Consider the following 25565-nt stretch of genomic DNA (forward strand, 5'->3'; position numbering starts at 1 on the left):
CTCCCAGTGTCACTGCGTCTTGTGGTCCAGACTTCCCAGGCGGAGACTCTGGACTTGACTCAAATCTCAAGCCTGGATGCAAAAGTCCCGAGTCTCTGGCCAGCCTGTGGATGCTCTGCTTGAAGACAGGTGTGTTCCCCAGGCTGCTCACCTGTGGTTTGAGGCTCTGGTCATCACATGGTCTCTGTCTCTTCAGCTGAGGTGGTGGAAAGGTCAGGTTTTCCAGGAAGGGTGTAGGTGCCCTCCCTCTTGAGGCTCAAGCAGCTGTGTCAGCATTTGGACAGATACCACTGTGGTTCCCAAATGTCCCATTGGGAGCCCCTCTGAGCTGACCTGGAAATCTTTTTGCCTCATTTGTTATTCTAGCTGCTCCCCTGACACTGAGTCCCGAGATGTATGGCTGTGGGTAGGAACTGTCTTTCATGGTTTCAGTTATAATTTACTGGCTGCTTTTGGAGCTGGGAGATTGTTATGGCCTTGAGGAGCTTACAGTTACTTTCTCTAGACCTTTTCATTCTCAGCTAAATCTCCCTTAGGATGACACTTCAAAATTGTACACCATACCTGGCCTCCTATATGTTAACAGAGAAGGTGGAGTTAATTGGATGTTCTGTTTGCCTAAATAAATAAGAGGCTGCCTTGTAAAAATGATGAAGAACCTCCCTTTGTACACAATTAAAAAAAAAGTTGCGACTTTTAGGAAGTCGTGGAAGGGGCTGGAGGGAATGATCTTTCAAAACCAAGGACAGAAAACTAGGTGTAGCTTTTTCTCCATTATCTGGAATTCAGGACTTTCTCAGTGAGGGTGGTTTGGTCTGAGGTCCCTGCTTTACCCAGGCGTCTTCAGCAGACCTGGACCCTAAGAACGCCCCTTAGCTGCCTGTCCACAGCAGCCCGCTTTGTGCATCTGTTCGTGTGCAAGGAAGGCTCGCCGCACCCAGGGATTTGGCTGCAGAACGGCCAAGTTGGTGTTAATAGAAAACCCTGTTTTGGAAGGACTGCAATGTGAATTCCCAACAACAACAAAAGTGACAGCAACAAAAGCCCTCTACTCCTCTGGGGGTGCTTGTAAGCAGGAGTGCCCTCAGTACAGGCCACTTGCAGGCCAACTCACATGACACATTGATTTGCATTTCTTTATCAGAACACAGTCTGGCTTGTCTTTCTGACTCTCCTCTCAACCCCGCAGTGCCGTGGGATGCTGTTGATGCACCCCTTATGAGCCAGATGCCTTGGGTCCTTGTTAATCGACAAGCCAGCCCCCCATGGTTGGGGTCATTCATTTCCTGCTCGGCCAGCCTTTCATGCCTCTACTCTCAGCCCAGCCTTCTCTGTGGTATCAGTGAGAGGTCCCCTGTCTGGGTCCCCTGGAGGTTATGCTATGCAGATGAACGTAATAATTGGTTTACTTTACTTCCAGAAGGCTGTGATGCTTTCCATCCAGATCCTTGCTCTCTTCTGTCTCCTTCAGGTTTTTGGATCAGAGAGGGAAGCTGCCAGCTGTTGGTGCTTCCATCACAGCCACACCTTTTCTAGCTCAGCCACTTGAAGCTTTTCAGAGAATTGCTCTGTGCTATAGTAAACCCAGCCAGGGCAGAGGTTGGGGATGTGTATGGTGTTCTGGATTGATGTCATGGTCTCTGAACTTCCCCAAGGGCACTGGGAGGTCAGCTGGTGATGCTTGTTCCTGAAGACCTTTTCTGTGCAGAGGCCTTGCCAGGACCAGGAGGAGAAGGAGTTCAGCCCCGCTGGGAAAACACAGCAGTGAGCCTGTGCTGGGCCAGCCCTAACAAGAAAAGACCCCTCTCATCTCAGGGAAATCTCACAGTCTGTTAATTGTCATGGCTTTGGGAGAATCCTGCAGCAATGATGGCCCAGGGAATTCTCCCTCCTCTCTGCAAAGGAAACCTCTCAGCAGTGCTCCAAGCTTGTGAGAGAGAAGGGAAGCCAGCGTTTTAGGAAGGAAGGATCTGTGCGTGCAGAGTGTAATCAGCAGATCTCTCCAAGTTCCTCCATGCTTGCCTCCAGGTTACACTGCGTTGCATGCTGGGTGTGTTAATGGTGGTCTGGTGCTGCTGACTCATGACCCACTCTGCACCCAGGGGGTCCATCCCTCCTTTCCAGCTACTGTAATGTGGCCCATCCTCCGCTTTGGGGACTAGTTTCCCTTTGACAGAGGTGCTCATTTGAACTGGTCCCTCCCATTCTCTCTGCTTCCCCGTGACTTGATACAAGCAGGTGGGTTTTTGTCTCTATCTCAGTGGCCTGTGCCCTGGGTGACTGTGCTGACTGTTCACAGTCTTCCGTTTGTAGAATAACACATTTGTCTCCCCATGATCATGAACTGCTCCAGGCAGCTCCTTCCCGAAAGTGGCCCTCCACCGCTGTTTCCTTACATAAGTCTCAGCTAGTATTGAACAGTTAATACTTGCCAAAGGGAAATGGTAACTCACATGCTTTATTATTCGACAAAGCAACGGAACAGGACATCAATAGGTTTTTATTGCTTATGCAAAGCATTTGACCTTCCATCGCATTGACTTGCCTTTTGTGTAGTCTTGATAAACACAAGAGAGATGCAGGGGCCTTGCAGGAAAAACTCCATGACTCATTTCACCTGCATCCTTTGGACAATCTGTGCTTCATCCAGCAAAATCCTTCCAAGCTGCTTAGAGAAATTCCCCAGGCTGTCTATTTGTGAAGAATGTCATCCAGAAGTGCCTACTGGTTTAGGGGGCAGAAAGAACCACCTGGGCAAACCTTTTCAAACACCAGTAATGAGGTATTGAGACACTTCACCTTCTTAGAAGTAGTGATTTGTTTGATAACAAGTGGACAGCCATCAGCAGGGGACAGGTCAACAAGGAGGTGATGCCTGAGTGGGCACGCCTGTATGCAGAGGGATTCCTGCAGCTGCTCTGATTAGAATTATGTCTGAGAAGGTTGCCAGAAGGAAATAAAATGTTATGTTTCTTGCTACCAGTAAAAGAAATTTTACATGCTGTAGTATTAAATCTGTTCTATCAGGTCAGAACATGATACATGGGCTTCTCTATGATACTGAAAATTTCAGTCTAGGAGGAGAGATAAATTTCATGTCCTAGGGGCTTGGAATTTTATGAACTTTCAGTCTCCAAAGTCCAGTTCTAATTATGTTTTACTCTAGCCACTCAAACGTCCCTCCTTTTTAAAAAGCATTGGTTCATATTTCTATGGTCATAAATTAAATAGTGTGATGGAAAAGTAATGATGATGATGATGGTACTGATGATAATTTTGATTTGAGAGCCAGCTGGTTATTTTTCTGTTTGTTGGTTTTGTTTTGCAGCCGTGTCCTTGGCTCTTGCTTTGAATGGAGTCTGCACAAACACTATTAAATTGATAGTGGGAAGGTAAGTTCCAAAAAGAAACAAGTAGTGACTTAGTTTCAAGGTCAGCCGTGTAGAAACCTTGGCCACAGGAGACTGGATGGGACAGATTGGAGCTCATCTGGTTTTCCTTAAATTGTTGTCCTTCTGGGGTTTCTGTCCTCAACTCAGATCTTTCCACTCCTTTGAATGATAAATTCACTATTTCAGTAAGCAGGACATCAATAGTAAAGAAGTATCTAATGACTATACTTTCTTGGGGACCAATGTCAAGAAAGCCATTTCCAGCCCACTGGTATTCCAGGGCCTCACCAGACACCCACTCACTTATCAGTTTTGGCATCCAAAAAATAGATAATCTTGCTTATTTATCATTGTCTCTGGGATAAGCAATATGGATTAGTATTTGAGCTGTGACTTATGACACATTTCTCTTACCCTCCTGGGAGATGATTTCTATTTTCTGTTTATCTTGCCTTCTCCCCCAAATGCTCTGGAAATGAGCTAGTCTCTGTAGAGAAAAACAGTCAAAAGATCTGAGTTCGAGACCTGACTTAGGCCCTGACTAGCTGTTGGCCTTGGACAGGTTGGTTTCCCTCTCGGAGCCTCAGTATTTAGTGATCAGGTACTTGGTGTGCAGTCCTGGTCAGGCAACGAGGGGGCAGAAGATGGATATAGATTGGTCAGCAAGTGGCCTTGGGCTGCATTGTCCTTCCAACATTCTGTGCTTAGAGTTGCTGAGGGCCCAGTGAAATGCTGACTCCCAGGTCCTCTCTGAGGCTCTGGTTCAGTAGGTGAATAGCCACACTTAGAGACACACATAGGGGAGAGACAGCACACCAACAGTTCTGATAGACTATTGATAATTGATATGTTATAGATACTGATAGATTGTTATTGGGCCCAGATCCCAGAGCTGGAGGACCAGTGAGCCCTTAGAGTTCACAGTGAGAACCATATGAACTGTAACCCAGTATGTGCAGAAAAGGGGAGCTGTGTTCACAGTGTTAGAAAAACCTTGTCCATGGCAGGCATCTGGCAGAGTTAGTTGAATTCATGTGAAGAATTCACCATCACTCATCACAGTGAGAATCCACACTTGAGTGAAGTGGACACATGTGGGGTGTGGTGTGTAGGTGCAGGAATCCAATTGCCAGGGTTCAGAGCTTGTCTTTGCCACTTACTGGTTGTGTGTGACCCTGGGCAGGAATGTGATCTTTCTAAGCTTTCATTTTCACACGTAGAAATGAAGGAAGTTCCAGGACCTGCCCCAGGGTTGTCATAAGAATCATACAATGTGACCCATGGGTGGTACTTAATGCTGGGTCTGGTATGCAGTAAGTACTCAGTACATGTTAGCCGTGATTGTGGCAGTTGACTTGGCCTCGGGACCAACTTGTCCCCTACTTCCTTCCCCCACAACCTGGACCAAGAGCTGGGCTGGTGACTGTGTGCCAAAGCTCGGAACTGAGTTTTCAGGTCTTCTCAGTGAAACCTGCTCTTTAAGGAAGTGTAGGCACTTGGCCATCAGATTCAAGATACAGGGCCATGAGGAGCCTGGAGGCTTGGATCCTGGTAGCAGCCTCCGGACAGTGGAGCCATAGATGGAGCTGTGGCTCCATCTTTATTTCACCACCGCTATGCTCAGGTGGCTCCCGGAAGTCATCTCTCTTGACCCTCAGTACCTCACTTTTGGGTAGGTATTGATATCCCTCTTTTACAGACGTGGAGACTGAGGGTGGCTATGTGACTACCTAAGTCATAAAACTAGTAAGTGGCAGAGTGGGAGTTCCAGCCCAGATCTTTCTGACCCTGAAGCCTGAGCTTTGCCTAAGCCCACGGTGTCTTCCGGTGGGGGCTGCGGTGTTGATGGCAGAAGAAGGAACTGGGGCAGCAGCAGGGGTCAGCGGGGTCAGCTGGGGTTTGTTTGTGATGGCAGCGTTTTATATTGAAACTGTCCATGGTGTCTTTTGTAGACCTCGCCCCGATTTCTTTTACCGCTGCTTTCCAGATGGAGTGATGAACTCGGAAATGCACTGCACCGGTGACCCCGATCTGGTGTCCGAGGGCCGCAAAAGCTTCCCCAGCATCCATTCCTCCTGTAAGTTCCCTGCTTGGGAGACTCTGATTCCTAGGTCATGTCTCCTGATCACTCTTTTTGGGAATTTATGTAAAGGGAAAAGTATTGATTCTTGAATGTCAAGTGTAGTTCACTTTTCTTCACTGTAGGGCGGTTGTCTTAGAAATAAGACATTCCCCATGAAGAAATAAGCCTGAGACCAAGACTCTGGAGTTTACAAAACATTGTATGTGTGGCTCTCATCAACTCAGCAGAGTGAAACTTGCATCCATTCAGGATCCTGATAGTCAAGGGAATTAACCGTGTTCCCTGGGACCTTATGCCTTTCAGCTCAGTGTCCTCTCTAGATTACCCCTTCAATGAAAGTTTGTGTGTGTGTGTGTGTGTATGTGTGTGTACTGTACCAACATACAGCATATATGTGTATATATATACATGTACATACACCCCATCATCCCTAATATATAGTCTGATTATAGGTATGTAAGCTGGGACTTCCCTGGTGGCTCAGACAGTAAAGCGTCTGCCTACAATGTGGGAGACCCAGGTTCAATCCTTGGGTGGGGAAGATCCCCTGGAGAAGGAAATGGCAACCCACTCCAGTATTCTTGCCTGGAAAATCCCATGGACAGAGGAGCCTGGCAGGCTACAGTCCACGGGGTCGCAAAGAGTTGGACACACTGAGCGACTTCACTTTCACTTTCTTTCAAGCTGGGACCAGCCTTAAACTAAATAATGTGAACCAGGTGCAGTGTGGTGTACTGAAGAGCACGCAGGTCTTTGAAGTGTGACAAATCCTGGCTATGCAGATACGAACTGTGACTTAACCTCTCTGTGCCTCAATTCCTGCTGTGTAGACTGGGAATGATAAGGCCTCCACTGTTAGTTGGAGTGAGGGTTAAAATAAGTGATGGTGACCACTGACATTTCTGGAGCATCGCCATGCCAAAATGTTTCAGTGCATTATCTTATTTAATCCACTCCATGAATGTCAAGTACTTGGTATCATGCTTTAAATAAACCCAGTTATCCATGCCAGAGTGTCCTGGTCACATCTCCTTTCATTCCTTCAGTGTTTACCGAGTGACTCAGGAGCCAGACATTGTGACAGGTGCTGGGGACATGGAGATAAATGAGCCACAGCTCGTGTCCTGGGGAGTCCGTAGGCAGTGGCAGGCTGTGTATTTAGGTTGGTGATTCTGAAATCCTTGGAGAGGAACCAGGTCCCCAGGTGACCACTTGGCAGAGGACCAGCCGCTCTTATGACTTGAAGTCCTTGATTCCCCACAGGTTGGATCGTTGTTGACCTTGGCCAAGCCTGTTACCCTCATCCTTTTTCTAAGTAGCTAATACACACTCTGATAGTGGCTGGACCAAGGAGTAGCTGGATGGCCTTTCCTGCAGAGTGGTAGTTGGCCATTTTTGCTCAGATTCACTGGAGATTAGGGCTTGTCAGCAATATCGGGGTGCCTGGCACTCTGAGTGACTCTCCATTGGCCTGTGCCACAGCCCTGCCAGGTCCGGTTGTCCCCACTGTGTGCATAGGAACAGCGAGGCTTAGACAGATTCAGATTATTCAAGGACACTAGCTGACCTCCCCGCCAGCCTCTAATGTGATAGTGTCTTGGGCTTTTGGTGGTTAAACAACAAATACAACAAAGTATTCACACTTTGGCCACCTGATGCGAAGCACTGACTCATTGGAAAAGACCCTGATTCTGGGAAAGATTGAAGGCAGGAGGCAAAGGGAAAGACAGAGAATGAGATGGTGGGCTGGCATCACCGACTCGATGGACATGAGTTTGAGCAAGTTCCGGGAGTTGGTGATGGACAGGGAAGCCTGGTGTGCTGCATTACATTGTGTTACAAAGAGTTGGACATGACTGAGTGACTGAACTGATTCACAGTCCTTGTTCATTTAAATAAATAACTCTTCTTCTCCCCTAGTTTATTGGAGACTTTAGTGGGTTGAATAATGACACCAAAAAAAAATTTGTCTAGATCCTAGCCCACAGGACCTGTGAATGTGACTTTATTTGGGGAAAAAAAGCCTTTGTAGATATAGTTAAGGATCTCAACATGAGTTCATCCTGGCTTTAGGGTGGGCTGTAAATCCAAGGACAGATGTCCTTATAAGAGAAAGGCAGAGGAATATTGAGACTTAGAGATATGAGGAAGGAGGTCACGTGAAGATGGAGGCAAGAATTGAAGTGATATAGTCGCAAGCCAGGAGAAGGCAATGGCACCCACTCCAGTACTCTTGCCTGGAAAATCCCATGGATGGAGAAGCCTGGTAGGCTGCAGTCCATGGGGTTGCAAAGAGTCGGACACGACTGAGCGACTTCACTTTCACTTTTCACTTTCATGCATTGGAGAAGGAAATGGCAACCCACTCCAGTGTTCTTGCCTGGAGAATCCCAGGGATGGGGGAGCCTGGTGGGCTGCCGTCTATGGGGTCGCACAGAGTCGGACACGACTGAAGCGACTTAGCAGCAGCAGCAGCAGTCGCAAGCCAAGGAACCCTGGAGCCACTAGAAGCTGGACGAGGCAGGAAGGAGTCTCCCCTGAAGCCTTCAGAGGGGCTGTGGACCTGCCAGCACCTTAATATGGGACTTCTGGTCTCCAGAACTGGGAGAGAATATATTTCTTTCATTTTCAGCCCCCAGGTTTGTGATAATTTGTCACAGTGTTATCCATCAGGCTTCTTGGCCTTCCCCAGTCAATAGGAATTGACTGGGGGCCAGACAAGAAACTGGCAAGTTTAATGGGGGGCCCTACTGCAGCAAGGGAGAGTGAGAACAAGCAACAGGTTTCCCTTAATCCTTGAGCAGGGGGCAAGCCTGCTCCTTATATGGGGTGAGGGCAGGGGTGTGTCCAGGGATCAGGCCGAAGGGGTGGCTTAGGTGTTTTGCCCACCCTTTAGGTGGTGGTGTGTGCAGTACCCTGCCTTTGCTCCCAACACTCTGTGCTCCAGGCTCCTCAAAAGTGGCCGATGGATTTCTTGGTCTCTTTGTATCTTTTGTCCAGAATTTGCCCCACCAGTGTGTGTACACAGTTACTTTTAGTCCCATACAGTTTCTTTGTATTTTGTTGCTCAAGGAGAAGTGTGTCCAGGTGCAAGCATCGCAGCACTGCAGCGAAAGGTCCCAGGTCCCGGGCCTCTCTCAACAGCAGCCCTGAGTAAAGAAGGAAGAGACTTAGACTGAACACTTCCTGATTAACAGAGCAGGTCTGGCTTTAGAGCCTTGGAGGTGGGGGAGGGGAGATTGACAGAACATGCGTTCCTGAGGTTAATATGGCCAGGGGCACAGTATGCATGAAGGCTTAGGGTTCACGGCGCTTCTAGGCTCTAGTCGTTCCTGGTATTTATGGTCGAGCATCTGTTTGGAATAATCACTTTAGTTGGAGGAAGGCCTGCTATATTGATTTTCTGTCTCCTTGTTATCAGGAATTCCCCGGGTGGTATTTTTTAGATGTACCTGGGATAGTATTCACCCGGGGCCAGCTTCCATCTGCTTTTCATCTGTATCCTTGCGGGGTCACTCAAGTTCTCTGCAATTTCTGGTCTCCCAAAGATTTTGTGCTGAGCTTTAAAGGGGTTCAAAAGTTATTAGCAGTAAGAAGTGAAACCCTTTGGGGAAATTTTCATCCTGGTTTTCAAATGGTTATCTGAGGACTGCAGCACAGTCTTCTATCTCCCGTTGCATCTGAACTCGGGAAGGAAATAGCTCTCACGTGAATGACTCAAGCTAGGAGACTGCTGGATTGCAGAGTAGCGGTCAGGACCCTCAGAAGTTTCTTTTAGAGGCACACCTCCCCCTTGTCAAGTGCATTTCCTGATGGATCTGCCCACCAGCTGCCTTGTCCAATGGGAGGCTGATGTCCCTTCTGTGCTCGACAAGCTTTCTGACAGAGGCTATTACTATCTTTTGCTTAAGACTTCACTTTCACTTTTCACTTTCATGCATTGGAGAAGGAAATGGCAACCCACTCCAGTATTCTTGCCTGGAGAATCCCAGGGACGGCGGAGCCTGGTAGGCTGCTGTCTACGGGGTCGCACAGAGTCAAACACGACTGAAGCAACTTAGCAGCAGCAGCTTAAGATGTGCTTAAAATGTTACATATTTTTACTGTTTGGCTGACAGGATCCTTCCCAGCCTCTAGGCTTTTGGTGAGTATTTTCCTCTGCTCTTTTTTATGACAGATCAGTGATTGCCTTGCAGGCAGCTGCCATATCCACTTAGAAAACCATCAGTGCGGCTTTCCGCTTTCTTACTGTAGCCGATAGGACGCCTAGAGGTTGGTGTGACTCGTTGCTCCCTCGAGGAGGTGGTGCACCTCAGAAGGGGTGACCTCAGTGGACTCCCGTTTTGAGACACAGGCTCTTTCTCCCTTCTTATTTATCCATTTTTGTGGATTACACTTGAGTGAGTGGACCCAGGGGTTCTGGACCAACGGATCTCTGGAGACGAATCCCCCATTCTGGGTAAACCTGGGTTTGCTTCTGCTCTGTTCACAGATAATTGGTGACTGGAAAGTAGTCGACGCCCACGTCATCCTACAGAACAGTTGGTTTTATTTGAACAGAAGAACAAACACTAATGTCTTTTGGAAACCAAAGATCTTTTCCTTGGTTTACCACAAGCAGTCAGACAGCACTGCCCTGAAGGGCTCGTGTGACAACCTTTCAGCACACAGCGTGACCCGTGAAAGCCATGTTAGGGGACTGGCTCTGTGAGGCACAGCTTCAAAGAGCGAGTGATTTCCTTCAGAGTTTTGAGAAGCTTGGGGCTTAAAGTGGAGAAAGGCGATGCGGTTTCAAAGAGAACTGTCTTTCATCACATTATCTCAGCTTTTGATTAGGTGTTGTTTCAACTTGCAGAAAGAGGATAGATTTCAGAGAGAAAAATTGGGAAAAAAAACACAACACCTTATTATTACCAAGTCAAGTTATTAAGAAACTTTTTTCTATAAAATGGAGGGAATGAATAAGGTGATACTGTATTCCGGGCTTGGCAAATCACAGCATGTGCACTGCCTGTTTTTGTAAATAAAGTTTTATTGGAACACAGAGGTGCCCATCACTTACATATCGTGTGTGGAGGCTTTTACTTTATCATGGCAGAGTTGGTAGTTGCAGAAGAGACCTGGCCCACAAAACCACAAGCATATTGCCCATATTCCAAACAAATAGTATTAAAAAGCATTACTTCAGGGTTCCTGGTGGGGGACGGAAGAATAGGCCAAGCACAGAGGAGTTTTAGGACAGTGAAACTGCTTTATATGACACTATACTGGTGGATGCTTGTCACTGTATTATGCGTTTGTCGAAACCCATAGACTATACAGCATCAAGCGTGAACCCTAATGCAAATTGTGGACGTTGGGTGATTCTGATGCGTCAGTGTAGGTTCGTCAATTGTGACAGCTGTTGGAGGATGTTGATAATGAGGGATGCTGTGAAGGTCGGGGTTGGGGTAGGGGGAACTTAGCATCTACTCTATAGGAAGTCTCTGTACCTTTTAAAATTTGCTGTATACCTAATGCTGGTCTCAGAAACTAAGGTCTAAGAAAAAGGCGTTAGGAAAGCAAGACCAGTGCACTTGAATTGTGCACACAGGTGTTTCATTTTTAAAAAACTCCATTATGGAATAAAAAAGAGGCATTTACAGGGTGGTGGTGGTGTTCAGTCACTAAGTCGTGAAGGATAATCAGTGCTTATGGGATGCGTTCTTTACATGACTGACTGGTGGTGATTTAACTCTTCTCGGGCACTCAGTGTTTTGCAGGCACAGTCTTGCTCTTGAGGAGGGCACAGGTGCTCTGAAATGGCCCTGTCCTGCCTGGGGTCAAGGCCAATGCCAGGCACTTTGCTTTGGGTGTGGGGAGCTGGGAATTCCAGGGCAGGGACAGGGACAGCCTCTGGAGGTAAAGCCCTTTCTTCTGTCATTTCCCAGGAGAGCACACACGAGCAGGTGTTCGGGGTCTTTTATGTTTGAAGTATCTTTATGCTACCCTCCAGCTGAGTGTAGAATTCTGGGTTGAAAATCAGTTCTGTGCAGGATTCTAGTTTACTGTGTGATTCAGAGAGACCCTATGACATTCCCCTCTTTCGTCTTGCTTTTCTCTTTCTCTCTCTGGAACTTCTTAGGAGCCTTTATCTCTGGTCGTCTGAAGTTTCACAATGATGTGCCTTCCTGGGATTTTTTTTCTTTATACTTATTGTTCTGGTCTCTCAGTAGGTCCGTCTACTCTGGAACTTTGTGTCCCTTCCTCTATATTCCGTTTCTTTTCTCTGGATCCTGTGTTAGGCAGGTGTTGAATCTCCTGGGTTGATTTTATCTTTTAATTTTATTTCCTACTATCTTTCTCTTTGTGTTTTTGTTCATCTCTCTAGGAGAGTTTAAAAATTTTATTTACCAACTCTTCTATTGAATTTTATTATGAATTTTGTATTTTTAATTTCCAAGAGCTCTTTCCTGAACTCTGATTCAACAAAAAAAATAACATCAAGTTCTTTTTCTCACGGGTATACTCTCTTTTCTCTTTGACTGCAGACATCATCTGCTCCTCACCTTCTCTTGATCTGCATGTTTTTTGGTATCTAGCTTTCCTTACATATCTGGCAATCTTCTGCTGGATGTTCTTATTTAAGGTGGGAGTGCTGAAGCTAACTGGACAGAGTCCATTAAGTGGGCTTCACTGAAGAGTGGGTGGGAAGCGAGCTGGGGTTTCACTGGTTGACCCTGAGTGCTAGCATCTGGCCTTTACTTAGAGGCTATTCTCTTCACTGGTGGGAACTCCCCTCCCCTCCTCTCCCCAGTCTCTGGCCGGGTGTATATGAACCTGGCATTCTGCAAGCCAAGCCCAGGGGTTTGCTTTCTCACAGGTTACCTTGCAGACTTTCCCTAAGCCCCCCTGTTTTCAGCTGGGTTTTTTAGCCTTTTTCTCCATTTGACTGCTTTTTCCAAGCCCAGAGCCTTGGATGGTTAAACCTTCTACCTTCTTCAAGAGTTGAGGAGGTGACAGTTTACTGGTTTGAGGATGAGGTGGGGACCTGGAAAGTTCAGCTGCTCTCTGGGGACTTCCCACCTACTTTCCTGTCCAGCCCGCATCTGACCCCTGCCCTCTGCGGTACCTCTGCCTCCAGTTCAAACACTTGCAGGGCCCCTCCTGGCGAATTAGGGCTTCTCACGGGCATCACCATCCACAGGACCACGTGGAGATGTGCCTTTCCTCTCTGAGTCAGCATCTGCTCTGCCAGCTTCTTCCCACCCTCGTATATCGTGGGGTGGTGTTGAGGTGCTTTTTGTTTTATTGAAGATAGAATTCATCTCCCTGTTTGCATAGTCAGGGTTCTCAGGAGAAACAACCAATAAGATGTGTGTATGTACAGAGGGAGACGAACAGTTATTTTAAGGAATTGGCTTGTGAGATCACGAGCACTGGCAGGTTGGAAATTTGGTTAGGATTTCAAGGTTGCAGTCTCCTTTTTTATTGTTTATTTATTGTGACTGTGTTGGGTCTTAGTTGGGACTTCCCTGGTGGCTCAGAGGTTAAAGCGTCTGCCCGCAATGCGGGAGACCTGGGTTCGATCCCTGGGTCGGGAAGATTCCCCTGGAGAAGGAAATGGCAACCCATTCCAGTATTCTTGCCTGGAGAATCCCATGGACAGAGGAGCCTGGTGGGCTACAGTCCATGGGGTCGCAAAGAGTCGGACGCGACTGAGCGACTTCACTTCCACTTTCACGTTGGGTCTTAGTTGCGGCATGCAGGCTCTCTAGCTGTGGTGCGTGGACTCCAGAGCACACAGGCTCAGTGGCTGTCCTGTGGTATGTGAGATCTTAGTTCTCCAACCAGGGATCGAACCTGCATCTCCTGCATTGGAAGGCTGATTCTTAACCACTGGACCAGCAGGGAAATCCCTGTGTTGCAGTCTTGAGGTAGAATTTCTTACTTGGGAAACCTCAGTCTTTGCTCCTAAGGCCTTCAACTAATTGAATGAGGTGCACTCACATTATGTAGGGTGAGCTCCTTAACTTAAAGTCAACTGACAGTAAACACTCGTCACATCTAAAAAATGTCTTCGAAGCAACTTCCAGACTGATATTTGACCAAACATCTGGGCACTATGGCCTAGCCAAGCTGACACACAAAATTAGTCATCACTCTCTTATTCCTTCCTTCCCTTATCATTTTAAATTCAGGAATACCTTGGTAATGTTTTGATGCCTTAGTGCGGGGGTACCGTATGTTAGAAGATTCTCATATAACCTCAGTGTTATTTTGATGACAAGAGTCCTGGAGAGTGTCCTACTCTTGTAGGACAAGAGTCCTACAAAGGGTCTTTGTAGGTTGAGTGTCTGGGAGTTTGCTTTTGTGGAACAAATCTAAAGGGTTTGTAAATATGGATTGAAAAATTATCATAAGATATCATCTATGCTAAGCAGCCAGGTTTAACTCCATCAAGCATGAATATTTAATGTTATAAACCAGCTGGTTTTTGGAGTGGTTAGACAGACTTTTGCATAAAGATACAGGAAATAGAAGAGCAGAAGAAAATGCAAGATTCGTTTGTTTTGGATCATTTAATGAAATGAAATTGCTGTCCAGGGATTTTGTTGCTAGATGGGAAGCTTGAAAAAGACCATCTTCTTCTTTTAAAAATGGTATATGGCAAAACCAATACAATATTGTAAAGTTAAAAAATAGAATACAAATAATAATAAAAAAAATAAAAATAAAAATGGTATGAAATGACATGGGCTGATTGGGTCATGTTCAACCAGGATAAACTGGTGGTCACTTATCTGAGGCCAGTTTGATTTGTGTGGTTTACCTTCTAAGTGACAAATGAGAGCTTCCAAATTCATTGTCCTGTCATGGGACATCATGACACTTAGCAAGAGCCTCTCCTAGGTTTTTTCCCCTAAATTTAAATTATCTTTCATCTTAAACTTCCAAGACAGTTTCAGAGGTTCTGGGAAGCAACTGTGCTTATTTTGCAACTTTTTCATCATTGAAATGAAGACCCCCCCCGAATACTGGAAAGTCTTGCTTTGGGGATACCAAATCCTTGGAGGAAATAGTTGGCTTTAAAAAGAATCAGACCTCTTTATGGGGTGATGTTTTTCAATCTTTTTTTTTTTCATTATCACCCATCCTCATTTTTGTAGGCTTCCCCCTCAACTAACCCTAACCCTCAACTTCTCTTCTCTACCATAAAATATTAATTCCACTGATATATTTTATTAATATTATGGCTGTTTGGAGGGCCACAAAAATTGTAATATCTAGAATTTTCTCATCTCCCCAAGAATCAATTTTTGTCCCCTTGGGGGGATACCACTCTAATGGCAGAAAGTGAAGAGGAACTAAAGAGCCTCTTGATGAGGGTGAAGGAGGAGAGTGAAAGAACCAGCTTAAAACTAAATATTGAAAAAACCAAGATCATGACATCTGATCCCATTACTGCATGACAAATAGAAGGGGAAAAGGTGGAAGTAAGTAGTGACGGATTTCCTGTTCTTGGGCTCCAAAATCACTCCAGACGGTGACTGCACCCATGAAATCAGAAGACGTTTGCTTCTTGGCAGGAAAGCTATGACAAACCTAGACAGTGTGTTGAAAAGCAGACATTACTCTCCAACAAAGGTTCCTATAGTCAAGGCTATGGTCTTCCCAGTGATCATATATAGTTGTGTGAGCCGGACCATAAAGAAGGCAGAGCACCAAAGAATTGATTCCTTTCAACTGTGGTGCTGGAGAAGACTCCTGAGAGTCTGATGGACAGCAGGGAGATCAAACCAGTCAATCTTAAGGGAAATCAACCCTGAATACTCACTGGAAAGACTGATGCTGAAGCTGAAACTTGAGTATTTTGGTCACGTGATGCGAACAGCCAACTAACTAGAAAAGTCCCTGATGCTGGGAAAGACTAAGGGCAGAAAGAGAAGAGGACATCAGAGAATGAGATGGCTGGATGGCATCACCGATGCAATGGACATGAACTTGGGCAAACTCTGGGAGATGGTGAGGAGCGGGGAGGCCTAGTGTGCTGCAGTCCATGGGGTCTCAAAGAGTCAGACACGACTGGGCAACTGAACAATGAGGGCTATATGGTCTTGGTTGGGAATGAGTATTCTTGGGCAGTAGTTCTCAACTGGACAATTTTGCCCCCAGGGGACATTAGCAAAGTCTAGAGACATTTGTGGTTGTCACAAGGGCATGTGACATGTGGCATCTCCTCCGTCGAGGCCAGGGATGCTGCCAAACTTCCCACAGTGCAGAGGACAGTCCTCACGACAAAGAAGGATCCAGCCCCAAATGTCAATGATGTCCAGGCTGAGAGCCCCTTCTAAGATAATCAGCAAATATATGGAAGAAATTGATCTTTCATATGTTAAATTCATCCACTCTTCAGGTTCTTGGTCTGAATAAATAGAGTAGTTTTAGAAATGGTTACTGTTTAATTAATTAAAAATACTCTCCCTCAAAGACTTGGCTCACCATTTGACTTCCATGAAAACAAAGATCACGGTCAGATTAAAGGTTGTAATTAAAGCCTAATGTCTTTTTATTTCTGTCTTTCTTTTTAAATTTTTTCTTATGAAGAAATTCAGACATATAAAAGAAAACAAAGCTAATGAATCCCCACATGCTCCAAGTACAAGAATCTGCCCTTCTTCCTTCCTGTTTTTCTCTGCCCATTTCCTACCACCACTGAGAATGCTGACAGTTTCTTTTTATTGGAGCATAACTGCTTTACAGTACTGCATTCATCTCTGCTGTCCAACGAAGTGAATCAGCTGTACGTATACATATATCCCCTCCCTCTTGGCTCTCCCTCACCCCCGGCCCCACCCCTCCCATCTAGGTCATCACAGAGCACCGAGTTGAGTCCCTTTTGCTTCATAGCAGGTTCCTACTAGCTAGCTATTTTACACATGGTAGTATGTGTTTAAAAAAATTAGTTTAGCATTTTAAGGTAAAATTTACATTGAAATGCATAGGTCATTGCCATTCGGTCTTGAGAAGTGGACTCATTATGTAACCCATATTCCTATCACAATGTAAGGTATTTCCATCACCTCAGAAGGTTCTTTATGTTCATTTCCAATCTTCATTCTCTTGAAATAACCACTGTACTGTTTTTTTTTTTTTCAACCTTTAGATTAGCTTTGCCTGCTTTAGAACTTCATCTAAATGGAATAATGCAGTGTATTCTTTTTGAGTCTGGCAGTTTTTGCTCCGTATAATATCTTGAAGTTCATCCACATTGTTATAAGTATCCATAATTTATTCTTTTTTATTGCTGCAATGTATTTCATTGTAATGAATATTCCACAGGTTTTTTGTCTTTCTGGTTATTTCAATTGTGAATTAAGCTGCTATGAACATTTGTGTGCAGTTCTTTTAATGAACTGTGCTGACATTTATCTTGGCTAAATATCTGTGAGTGATATTGCTAACATAAAAACATTAGGATATGTTTAACATTTGAAGAAACTGCCAGATATTTTCACAAAATGCTTGTGCTAGCTTACACTCTCCCTGGCAATGTATGAAAATTTCAGGTACACTGGGTCTTCACCAGCATTTGCTGTTACTGGTCTTTTTTGTTTGCTTGGTCATTTTCGTGGGTATGTACAGTGTCTCATTGTAGTTCTCTAATACTAACGACGTCACTGACATTTTCATTTGCCTGCTGGCTGTTCTCATATCTTCCTTGGTACAGTGTCTGTTCAAATCCTTTTTCCATTAATTATTTTTGTCTATTTGTGATTAACTAGTGATGTTTCTTCATATTCTGTTTAGAAGCCTTGTGTCAAATAAATGTTTTGTGAATATGTTCTCCCATCAGTGGCTTGCCTATTCATTTTCTTAATAGTATCTGTTGATGAGTAGTAGTTTTAAATTTTGATTAAATCTTACTTGTCACTTTTTTCATTTGTGGTTATTGCTTTCTGCGTTCTATGTAAGAAATCTTTCCCACCTTCCAGTTATAAACTTGTCTTCATATGTTTTCTTCAAAAGCTTTATGGTTTGGGTTTTATATTTAAAACTAAGTTGATTTTTGTTCATTGTGTGAGACAGTGTTTAAAAGTTAATATTTTTTGCATTTATATCCATTTTTAGCACCATTTATTGAAACAATTTTTCCTTTCACCATCATGTAGCTTTAGTGCCTTTGCAGAAATTGATAGATCATACAAGTGTGCTTCTATTTCTGTACTCTCTATAATGGTCATTAATCTGTCTGCCTACCCTTTTTCTAGAACTGCATTGTATTGATTACTGTAGCTTTATGGTAGGTCTGTTGAGGTCCGGCAGCTGGAGTCTTTCATCTTTGTTCTTTTTTTTTTCTCAAGGTTACTTTGGCAATTATAGGTTCTTTACTTTTCCAAAATATATGCTGTGGAATCAGTTTATGAATTTTCATAAGAAAGTCTTCTGGCATTATAATTGGGATTACACTCAATCAACAGAATTTGAAAAGAAGAGTTAACATGTGTTATTTAGTTCGTTTCTCTAGTGAAGCTCCCATTTTCCTCTTAATTGCTTTTCATCACAACCTCGAGTGTTTCTGAGTGCACCCTTAGGCTTGAACTTTACCATGTTCAAATAAAGTCAGTTCCTTTGAGAAGAGCTCCAGAGTTCTCTGTTTTAAGATGTGTCTTCCCGAGCCTTGTTTCTAGAGCTGAAGATAGGGACAATGACAGGTTCTTTCTGAGTGATGCTCATGCCTAGGACTTGGCCACTGGAAGGAGGGGAGCACGGTAGCTTCTGACCTTCAGGGTGATGAATACCAACAGCCTGTCTCTCCCAGCAGGACACCATTGCCCTCGACTAGAAGCTGTGAGAAGAGGGAGGGGGAGCCCTGTGTTCTAGGCTGTATCCATCTGGGATGGACCTTCCTTCACACTAGGCTGGGAGGGAAGGAGCAAGAATGGATCGAGGTTCTGATGCCAGAGATTTTCAGTGTCCCTACTGAGTTTTAGTGTCTTCTTAAATGACTATTTCTTCATTTGCTGTATGCTCTTAGGATCACTTCCAGAGACTTGATTATATTTTTAGTAATTTTTTCCAGTTTAGCTTGGAAGTGGGGTCCCCAGAGCTTCTCATATGCCAGTGTGGAAGTGAAACTCCCTTATGTCACTTTTGATAAATTGTGATTTTAAAGTAGTTTGTACACTTATCTATACTGTTGAGTTTGTTAACATAAAGGTGTTCATAATATTACCTTATTGACTTTTTCATGTCTGTTAAGATTGGTGGTGCTAGGCCCGCTTCCATTTCTGATGTAGTAATTTGTTTCTGATCCTTTTTTTCCTTGATTAACTTACTTGCAGTTTATTGATTTTATTAAACTTTTCAAACAACCTACTTTGTCTTTATTTTTTCTATTTTTATGTCTTTTCTGCTTTGTTGATTTTGGTTCTTATCTTCATTGCTTCCTTGCTTTTAATTTGTGTTTAAATTGCTCATACTTTTCTAGCTTAAGTTAGAAATTTAAATAATAATTGTTTAAAGATTTTTTCCTCTCTAATGTAAGCATTTAAGGCTATAAATGTCTCTATTTTAGCTATACCCCACAAAATTTGTTATATTGTATTTTTATTGTTATTATGTTCAAAATATTTTCTAACATCCCTGTGGTTTTTTTCTTTGATCTATGTGTTATTCAGAAGTGAATTTTTAAATTTCCAAATATTGGAGACTTTCCCAGCTATTTTAATGTAATGAATTGTTAACTTAGTTTTGCTGTGACTGGAAAACATACTCATGAAAATTTCAGTCTTTTGAAATTTATGGAGATTTGTCTTATTGCCTAGCATATTCTTTATCTTGGTGGATATTTCGTTCACACCCGAAAACATATTCTGAATTTGTTGGGTGTGGCATTCCATGTGTGTTGATTAAGATGTTGTCGTTCATAGATTTCTAATTCTTCTTCTTTGTCTCATTGTTATCAGTCAAGAGTTTGATAGTGTTCACCATGATTGTGGATTTTGCCTGTTCCTCCTTTTTGTTTTGCTGGTTTTGCTTCCTGTGTTTTGGAGCGCTTTCTATTGGCACTCACACAGTTATGATTGCTGTAAATTCTTGTTGTCTGACCCTTTCTTTAACCATTATGAAATGTCCCCTACTCTCCATTCTCTCTCCCATTGCATGTAATGACTTCTGGTGGATGTGAGGGCCCTAGACTCATCAGAGATCTTGTTCTTGGCCCGTGATGGTAGAATGGACTTGAATTATAAAGGAATACTTGTTGGATAGGCAGCTAGTTTGTGTGGGTGTTTCTTTTATCACTGTTTCAAATCATTGACTTTTAACTCAGTCTTCCAAATTTGGGCCCAGGGATCATTCAAGATGTTAGATATGTTCTAAAAATAAAAATTCAGATAACCACGTCTTCTGCAGTGGACGTCTTTTGGGATATAGATAGATGGAAGGAGGAAGGGACATAGGTAGATCAATATAAGATAATACTGTTCTGCAATCCCATTCTCTGGAAACTATCCCAGTCCCAGCCTCAGCTGGGCACCTGCCATGGAAACATTATCTTTTGGCTTTAGAACCACACCAAGTCCTTTCTTTGTGTTTTCTCAGATTCATGTCTAGTGTGCATATCCTTAGAACCAGTATGGTTTCTTTTCCCTTTTGGCTAGAGCTCATGTATGTACATAAGTTATTCCCATGAGGGTCTCCACAACATGTATTGCATTCCAGACCTGCTTCCTCATTTCTCCCACTGGCTTTGGGGGCCATCTCTCTGGCCTCTTTTGGCATCTACTTGGAAAATGCAAAGTCATTTGAATGTTGGCTGGAGCCAACTTAATTAGGAAGTTGCGTCTGCTGAAGGCAAATGAAGCAGATCATTCCACAGCCAAGTGTGTGCAGTTGTTGGGTGATTCAAGCCAATGCTTCTTTCCACCCATCCGCCTCTGGAGTCTGCTAATTACTGCTAAATAGCACCTTCCTTTTATGCCAGCAGCAGAGTTAGCACTGGGATACAGAAGTAGAAAAAGCACTTCAAGCCTTTGAAGAGTTGTTGTTTAGTCGCTAAGTTGTGTCCAACTCTTTGCAACTCCATGGACTGTAGTCCATTAGGCTCCTCTGTCCATGGGATTTCTCATGCAAGAATACGGAGTGGGTTGCCATTTCCTTTTAGGGAATCTTCCCAACTCAGGGATCGAATCCTTGTCTCCTGCTCGGCAGGTGCACTAAGCCACCAGGAAGGCCCTTTGACAAGTAGGACATTCTAGAATGATGATATCAGGTGACTCTACAGCTTCAAACTCTGCAGTGACTTCCAGCGCATCTCAGGGATAATCCAGAGTCTTCAGACCTTGCATGATCTGACCCCTGTTGCCTCTTCCCCTCCTGTCCTGCTCCCCTCCCCCAAACCCCTACTTCCTACATTCCAGCAACCCTGTCCTTTTGATGATAATGCAAAAGGATATCATTTATTGATCATGTCAAGCATGTCAGGGATTGTGTTAGTGGCTGTAAAGGACTTGTCCCATTGAATCTTCACAACATACCTGTGAGGTCAGAACTCTTATTAGTTTTCTTATCCAGATGAGGAAACTGAGGCTGAGAGAAGATAATCATTTTTCCCAACGTCACACAGCCAACATGTCCCCAAACTGGCATTTTTACCTAAACCATCTGACTTTAACCCAGACTTTTGATTTCAGAGCCCACCTCTTGACAGTCCCCTCAACGTGAGACATTCTTGTTTGTTTCTTCCTTGGCTTTGAACTTACCCTTCTCCCACAGCTCTCAAATGCTATCAGAACCCACTCATATTTCTTTAGCACTTACTATGTCCTGCACATCAGTTTCCAACTGCCAATACCTGTTTCTCTCTCTGAGGCTTCTGCTGGCTTCCAGAACCCTCTCTGTCTATGCTCAGGACAGACTGGGCACATAGGGGATGAATGTTTACTCTGCTCCCTAGAGCAGCCCTTGGCTAGCGATTTCCGGGAGATGGTGTATAAATACCCCAGCTCCTTTGCCCCTTAGGTGGGATAGATCTGAGTTGTGTATTTTACACTGTCTCCCAGAGTTCCCCCGTGGGATTGAGCTCTTGCTGCCCACAGAACAACTTTTTTGATGTCATATGCTTTCTTGGCTTCCTGCCCATCCCTGTCTCACTCTCCATCAATGTTAACTGGGATCATCTTCCTAGGCAGCTACTTGCACTCGAATCCATCTCAGGGTCTCGTCCTGAGGGCACCCAGACCAAGGTATCACCATGGCTAGCTCCTGCTTATTCTTGAGTTTCAGCCTGAAGGTGGCTTTATTCAGGAAAACCACTCTGAACTCCGACACTTTTCTCATCATTCTTGTCATAGCACATAGTTGAATCTGTAGTTATCCTGGTTGTTTACCTGTTTTTTTTTTTTTAATCTGTGTCCACTCCATGAAAGCAGGGACTTGATTATCTCCAGAACTGAGATGTTCCCAGGGCCTGCACAGTGAATGGCTCACTATAGATGCCCCCAAATATCTATTGAACTAATTGATCTGTTAACTTAATTGAATAAAGACTCAACTGAAGCTACATTTATGCTCCAAAAGTGTGTTCAGGACCCCAAATTCACCACCAACACTGAGTTTTCAGAATTCCCCTGCCTTCCTTTGTCTAGAGTAAGAAAGGGACCTGAGCTATTAGAATAATGTGGTCAGCTCTCCTTCTAATCAGCAATGTCATTTCATGGCAAACACTTGACTTTTCAGTCTTCCCTTTCACTTTTTAAGAGATGAAGGGATATAGTTGAGATGAGGTTTCAGAACTCATTTTGAGTGATGGAATACTTTTTCAGCCTCTGTCATCAGTTTTGAAAGAGGGTTTAAAAATACCTCCCAAAGGCTCTTGTTTCCCCTGCTCCCTCTTGTGCTGATGTTCTGCCCCCCTTGCCCAGCTCTCAAGAGGCTCAAGTCATCTCCCCCAGCAGGTGGGGCCTGGTTGTGGAGGAGGAAGGCATGAGGCTCTGCTTTGCCCAGCTCTGGGAGCACACCACTGCCCCAGCCACAGGGTCCGTGTGTGCCTCGGGCTATGACCTGTACAGGGTCCAAGATTACACAATACCACTGATGGAGAAAGTCCTTGTGAAAACCAACATTCAGATAGCTCTTCCTTCTGGGTGCTATGGGAGAGAAGCTCCACATTCTGACTTGGCAAAACATTTCATAGAGGTAGGAGCGTCATAGATGAAGTGTCATAGATGAAGATTATAGAGATGTTGGTGTTGTTCTGTTTAATTTTGGCAAAGAAAAGTTTGAAGTCAAAAAGGGTGATTGAATTGCACAACTTATTTCTGAATGGATATTTTACCCAGAAATTGAGGTAGTTCAAGCTTTAGATGACACTGAAAGGGGTTCAGGAGGTCTTGGTTCTACTGGAAATACTTAAAATTTATGCCAAGAACAGAAAGTGAAAAAAAATGTACTTTGCCTTGAAAATCAAGGCTTTGCTTAACGTGAAAAAGGAAAAAAACAAAAACAAAAAACCCCAAAAAACCTCCCAAAGATGTGGTGAGTATTGAAAGGGATAAAGTCTGTGAAGCCAGTTGTACTATGCTGAGCACCCAGTAGGTGCTTTGTGACTGTATCCTCTCTCTGACTCCTCCTGCAGAGCTGGTTAATCCTGATAATGCCTGCAGAGACCAAGATGACACTGTGGGTGAGGGTCCTTTCTGCCTGGAAGCCTGGAGTGGGGCCTGGGGGCTGGGAAGTGGGGACTCCTGGGAGGAGAGACCAATGAGCTGCTTTACTCCAGAGCTTTGGCCTTCCTGAGTCTTTGCTTGTTTTTGTAAGCAGACATATTCAGAAGTTAAAATTTATTTGTGAGCATCTTTGTGCGTATTTCTGCCAATAAATGGATTCAACTTCAGTTGGTTTTCTCTCATAGGATTATCTCCCTCAGTTTTCCTGACCATAAGAATCTCTACAGTTTTTCATCAAAAACAAGAAAGAAAGGGGAAGAAAGGAGGAAAAACACATTGCTTTCTTTATGGTTCATTTACTAGCTAGAGGCTAGGGGAAACTTGACAGACTTCGGATCCCATGGTGATTAGTAACTTTGTTAAAAAAAAAAAATATATATATATATATATGGCTCATATTTTTGTCCTTCACTAATATGGCTTTTTGATTAAATGTTCAGGTTTCTGGCCTGGATATTCTTTACCACAGCTTACAAATAAGACAAGAGTCCATTTACTTTCTTTCAATATTACTCCCTTCTGGAAAAGAAGAAAAGTGACTGGCATTTGCTGACTGTGTAGAGCCAGGGAGCCCAGTGAAGAACTGCCCATGTCTTATGGTCAGAGGGTTGTCTCCTCCTGTTGTTAGGATTTAGCTATAAAATCCAGAGGGACTTCCCTGGAGGTTCAGTGGTTAAGACTCTGTGCTTCCAATGCAGGGATGCAGAGGGTGCCGGTTTGATCCCTGGTCAGGGAACTAAGATTCCACATGACCGAACAAAGCGAAAAAGAAAAACAAGTGAGATGCTGCCACATATGTCATGATCTGGCCTTTGTCATATCTTAGGTAGAATTCCAAATGCCCTGTAAGTATTTCAGAAAGTATTCATTTGCACATTTCTTTAGTGATTCAGCCATTTATTCAACCTGTTTCGTGGAGACCTACTATATGCCAGGTCTGCTTGTGGTGCGAGAGGAGGCAGACACCATTCCTGTCCTAGCAGCCTTTACAGAGCACGACCTCAGCAAGCCATATGGTGCCTTAAGCCCATCAGGATAAGGTGTCTCTTGCTCCCGGCAGATGCAGTCCCGGGTACGGAGCATCATCAGTGAAAGCAGGTGTCCTTCATCAGGTGGGAGCCCTTGGGCAGTGAGTATTTTGAACAACCATTCTTGGCAGCCCTGATGGACAGCAGTGGACATTAAACAAATTACTACTCAAATAGACACTTAATTACAAGCCTGACATATACAACTAAGGAAAGTACCTAATGCATAATTATTAAGGAGTGTCTCTTACATAATCAGAGGTGTCTGGGACAATTCGGAAGGAGGAGTGCATGAGAACATTTCTCATCAGAAGAACCCCAAGTGTCCCCACCCATCGTCTTGGTGCCTGTGGGAAAGAGAGCCAGGGCACTTAGATAAGTTTAAGACTTTTGGATTTCTGGTCTAACCACTTATTCGATTAGAGCATTTATTTATTTTTTTATGTTCATAACTATGCATTGCTGACTGTCCAAAGAATGCCATTTTAAGACCTATCATGGAGTAAAAAATGATAAATTTGCTTTTGTAACCATTAGATTTCTCTACATAAATAATTTCATACTTAAGAGCACTTTAGTATGAGTTATGATAGAAAGAGAAGAATTATTTTCAGATTCAGACAGACCTGAGTTTGGCCTGGCTCCATTACTTTGTAATGATGTGATCTTGGGCAGATTGCTTCATGAGTTTCTGCCTCAGTTTACTCATCTGTAAAATGGGATTTCTAATGCCTATCTTTTAAGATGTGGGGAAAATTAAACGTGATGATTTAGTGCCCATTCCCCCTTGATCTCTGACTCTGGGAAAGATCAGAAGATGCTGGTCTCTGTCCCCTTTGGCAGCAATGGGAAAGCAAGAGCGAAACAAAACAGAATCTGGCCAAAGTGTGTTGATTGAAATGTGTTTGTTTCTTACATTATACCACAGCAGACTACAGATGCATCCAGTTGAGTTTCCTACTGAAAGATGAGTGTTTTTGATTATTGCATCCTTAATACCGTCCTTCATGGCATGTGTTTTGCTGTGAGATTCGTGCAGTATATTCAGTCAACATACTCCTCTTGCAGCGGTTCTCATGTCTACACCTACGGTATTAATTTGATTCTATATACAGATCTATCTGGGGTTCCCAGGTGACTCAGTGGTAAAGAATCCGCCTGCAATACAGGATACACGAGTTCGATCCCTGAGTCAGGAAGATTCCCCCGGAGAGAGAAATGGCAACCTACTCCAGTATTCTTGCCTGGGAATTTCATGGCCTGAAGAGCCTGGCGGGCTACAGTCCGTGGGGTCATAAAGAGTCAGGCACGACTGAGCAACTAAACAACAGATCTATACCTTCAGAAACTC

At 44.1% G+C, this 25565-nt stretch overlaps 1 protein-coding gene and 1 pseudogene across 4 annotated transcripts in view; both read left to right on the plus strand.

The window, feature by feature from the left end:
- Window positions 1–25565, plus strand: part of PLPP4 (phospholipid phosphatase 4) — a 149264-nt gene that overhangs the window by 75408 nt on the left and 48291 nt on the right. For all 4 annotated transcript variants that reach the window (XR_008707161.1, XM_055560613.1, XM_055560615.1 and 1 more), the window contains exons 4-5: window positions 3329–3392; window positions 5345–5469. Coding sequence is in view for 3 of the 4 variants with exons in the window: in XM_055560613.1 (XP_055416588.1) it covers window positions 3329–3392; window positions 5345–5469 (189 nt within the window). In the remaining variant the exon portion in view is untranslated. The remainder of the gene's footprint in view (window positions 1–3328; window positions 3393–5344; window positions 5470–25565) is intronic.
- LOC129637070 (deoxyuridine 5'-triphosphate nucleotidohydrolase, mitochondrial-like) lies at window positions 22393–22873 on the plus strand (annotated as a pseudogene).

This window comes from Bubalus kerabau, chromosome 22 (genome assembly GCF_029407905.1).
Source record: "Bubalus kerabau isolate K-KA32 ecotype Philippines breed swamp buffalo chromosome 22, PCC_UOA_SB_1v2, whole genome shotgun sequence".
NCBI lineage: Eukaryota > Metazoa > Chordata > Mammalia > Artiodactyla > Bovidae > Bubalus > Bubalus kerabau.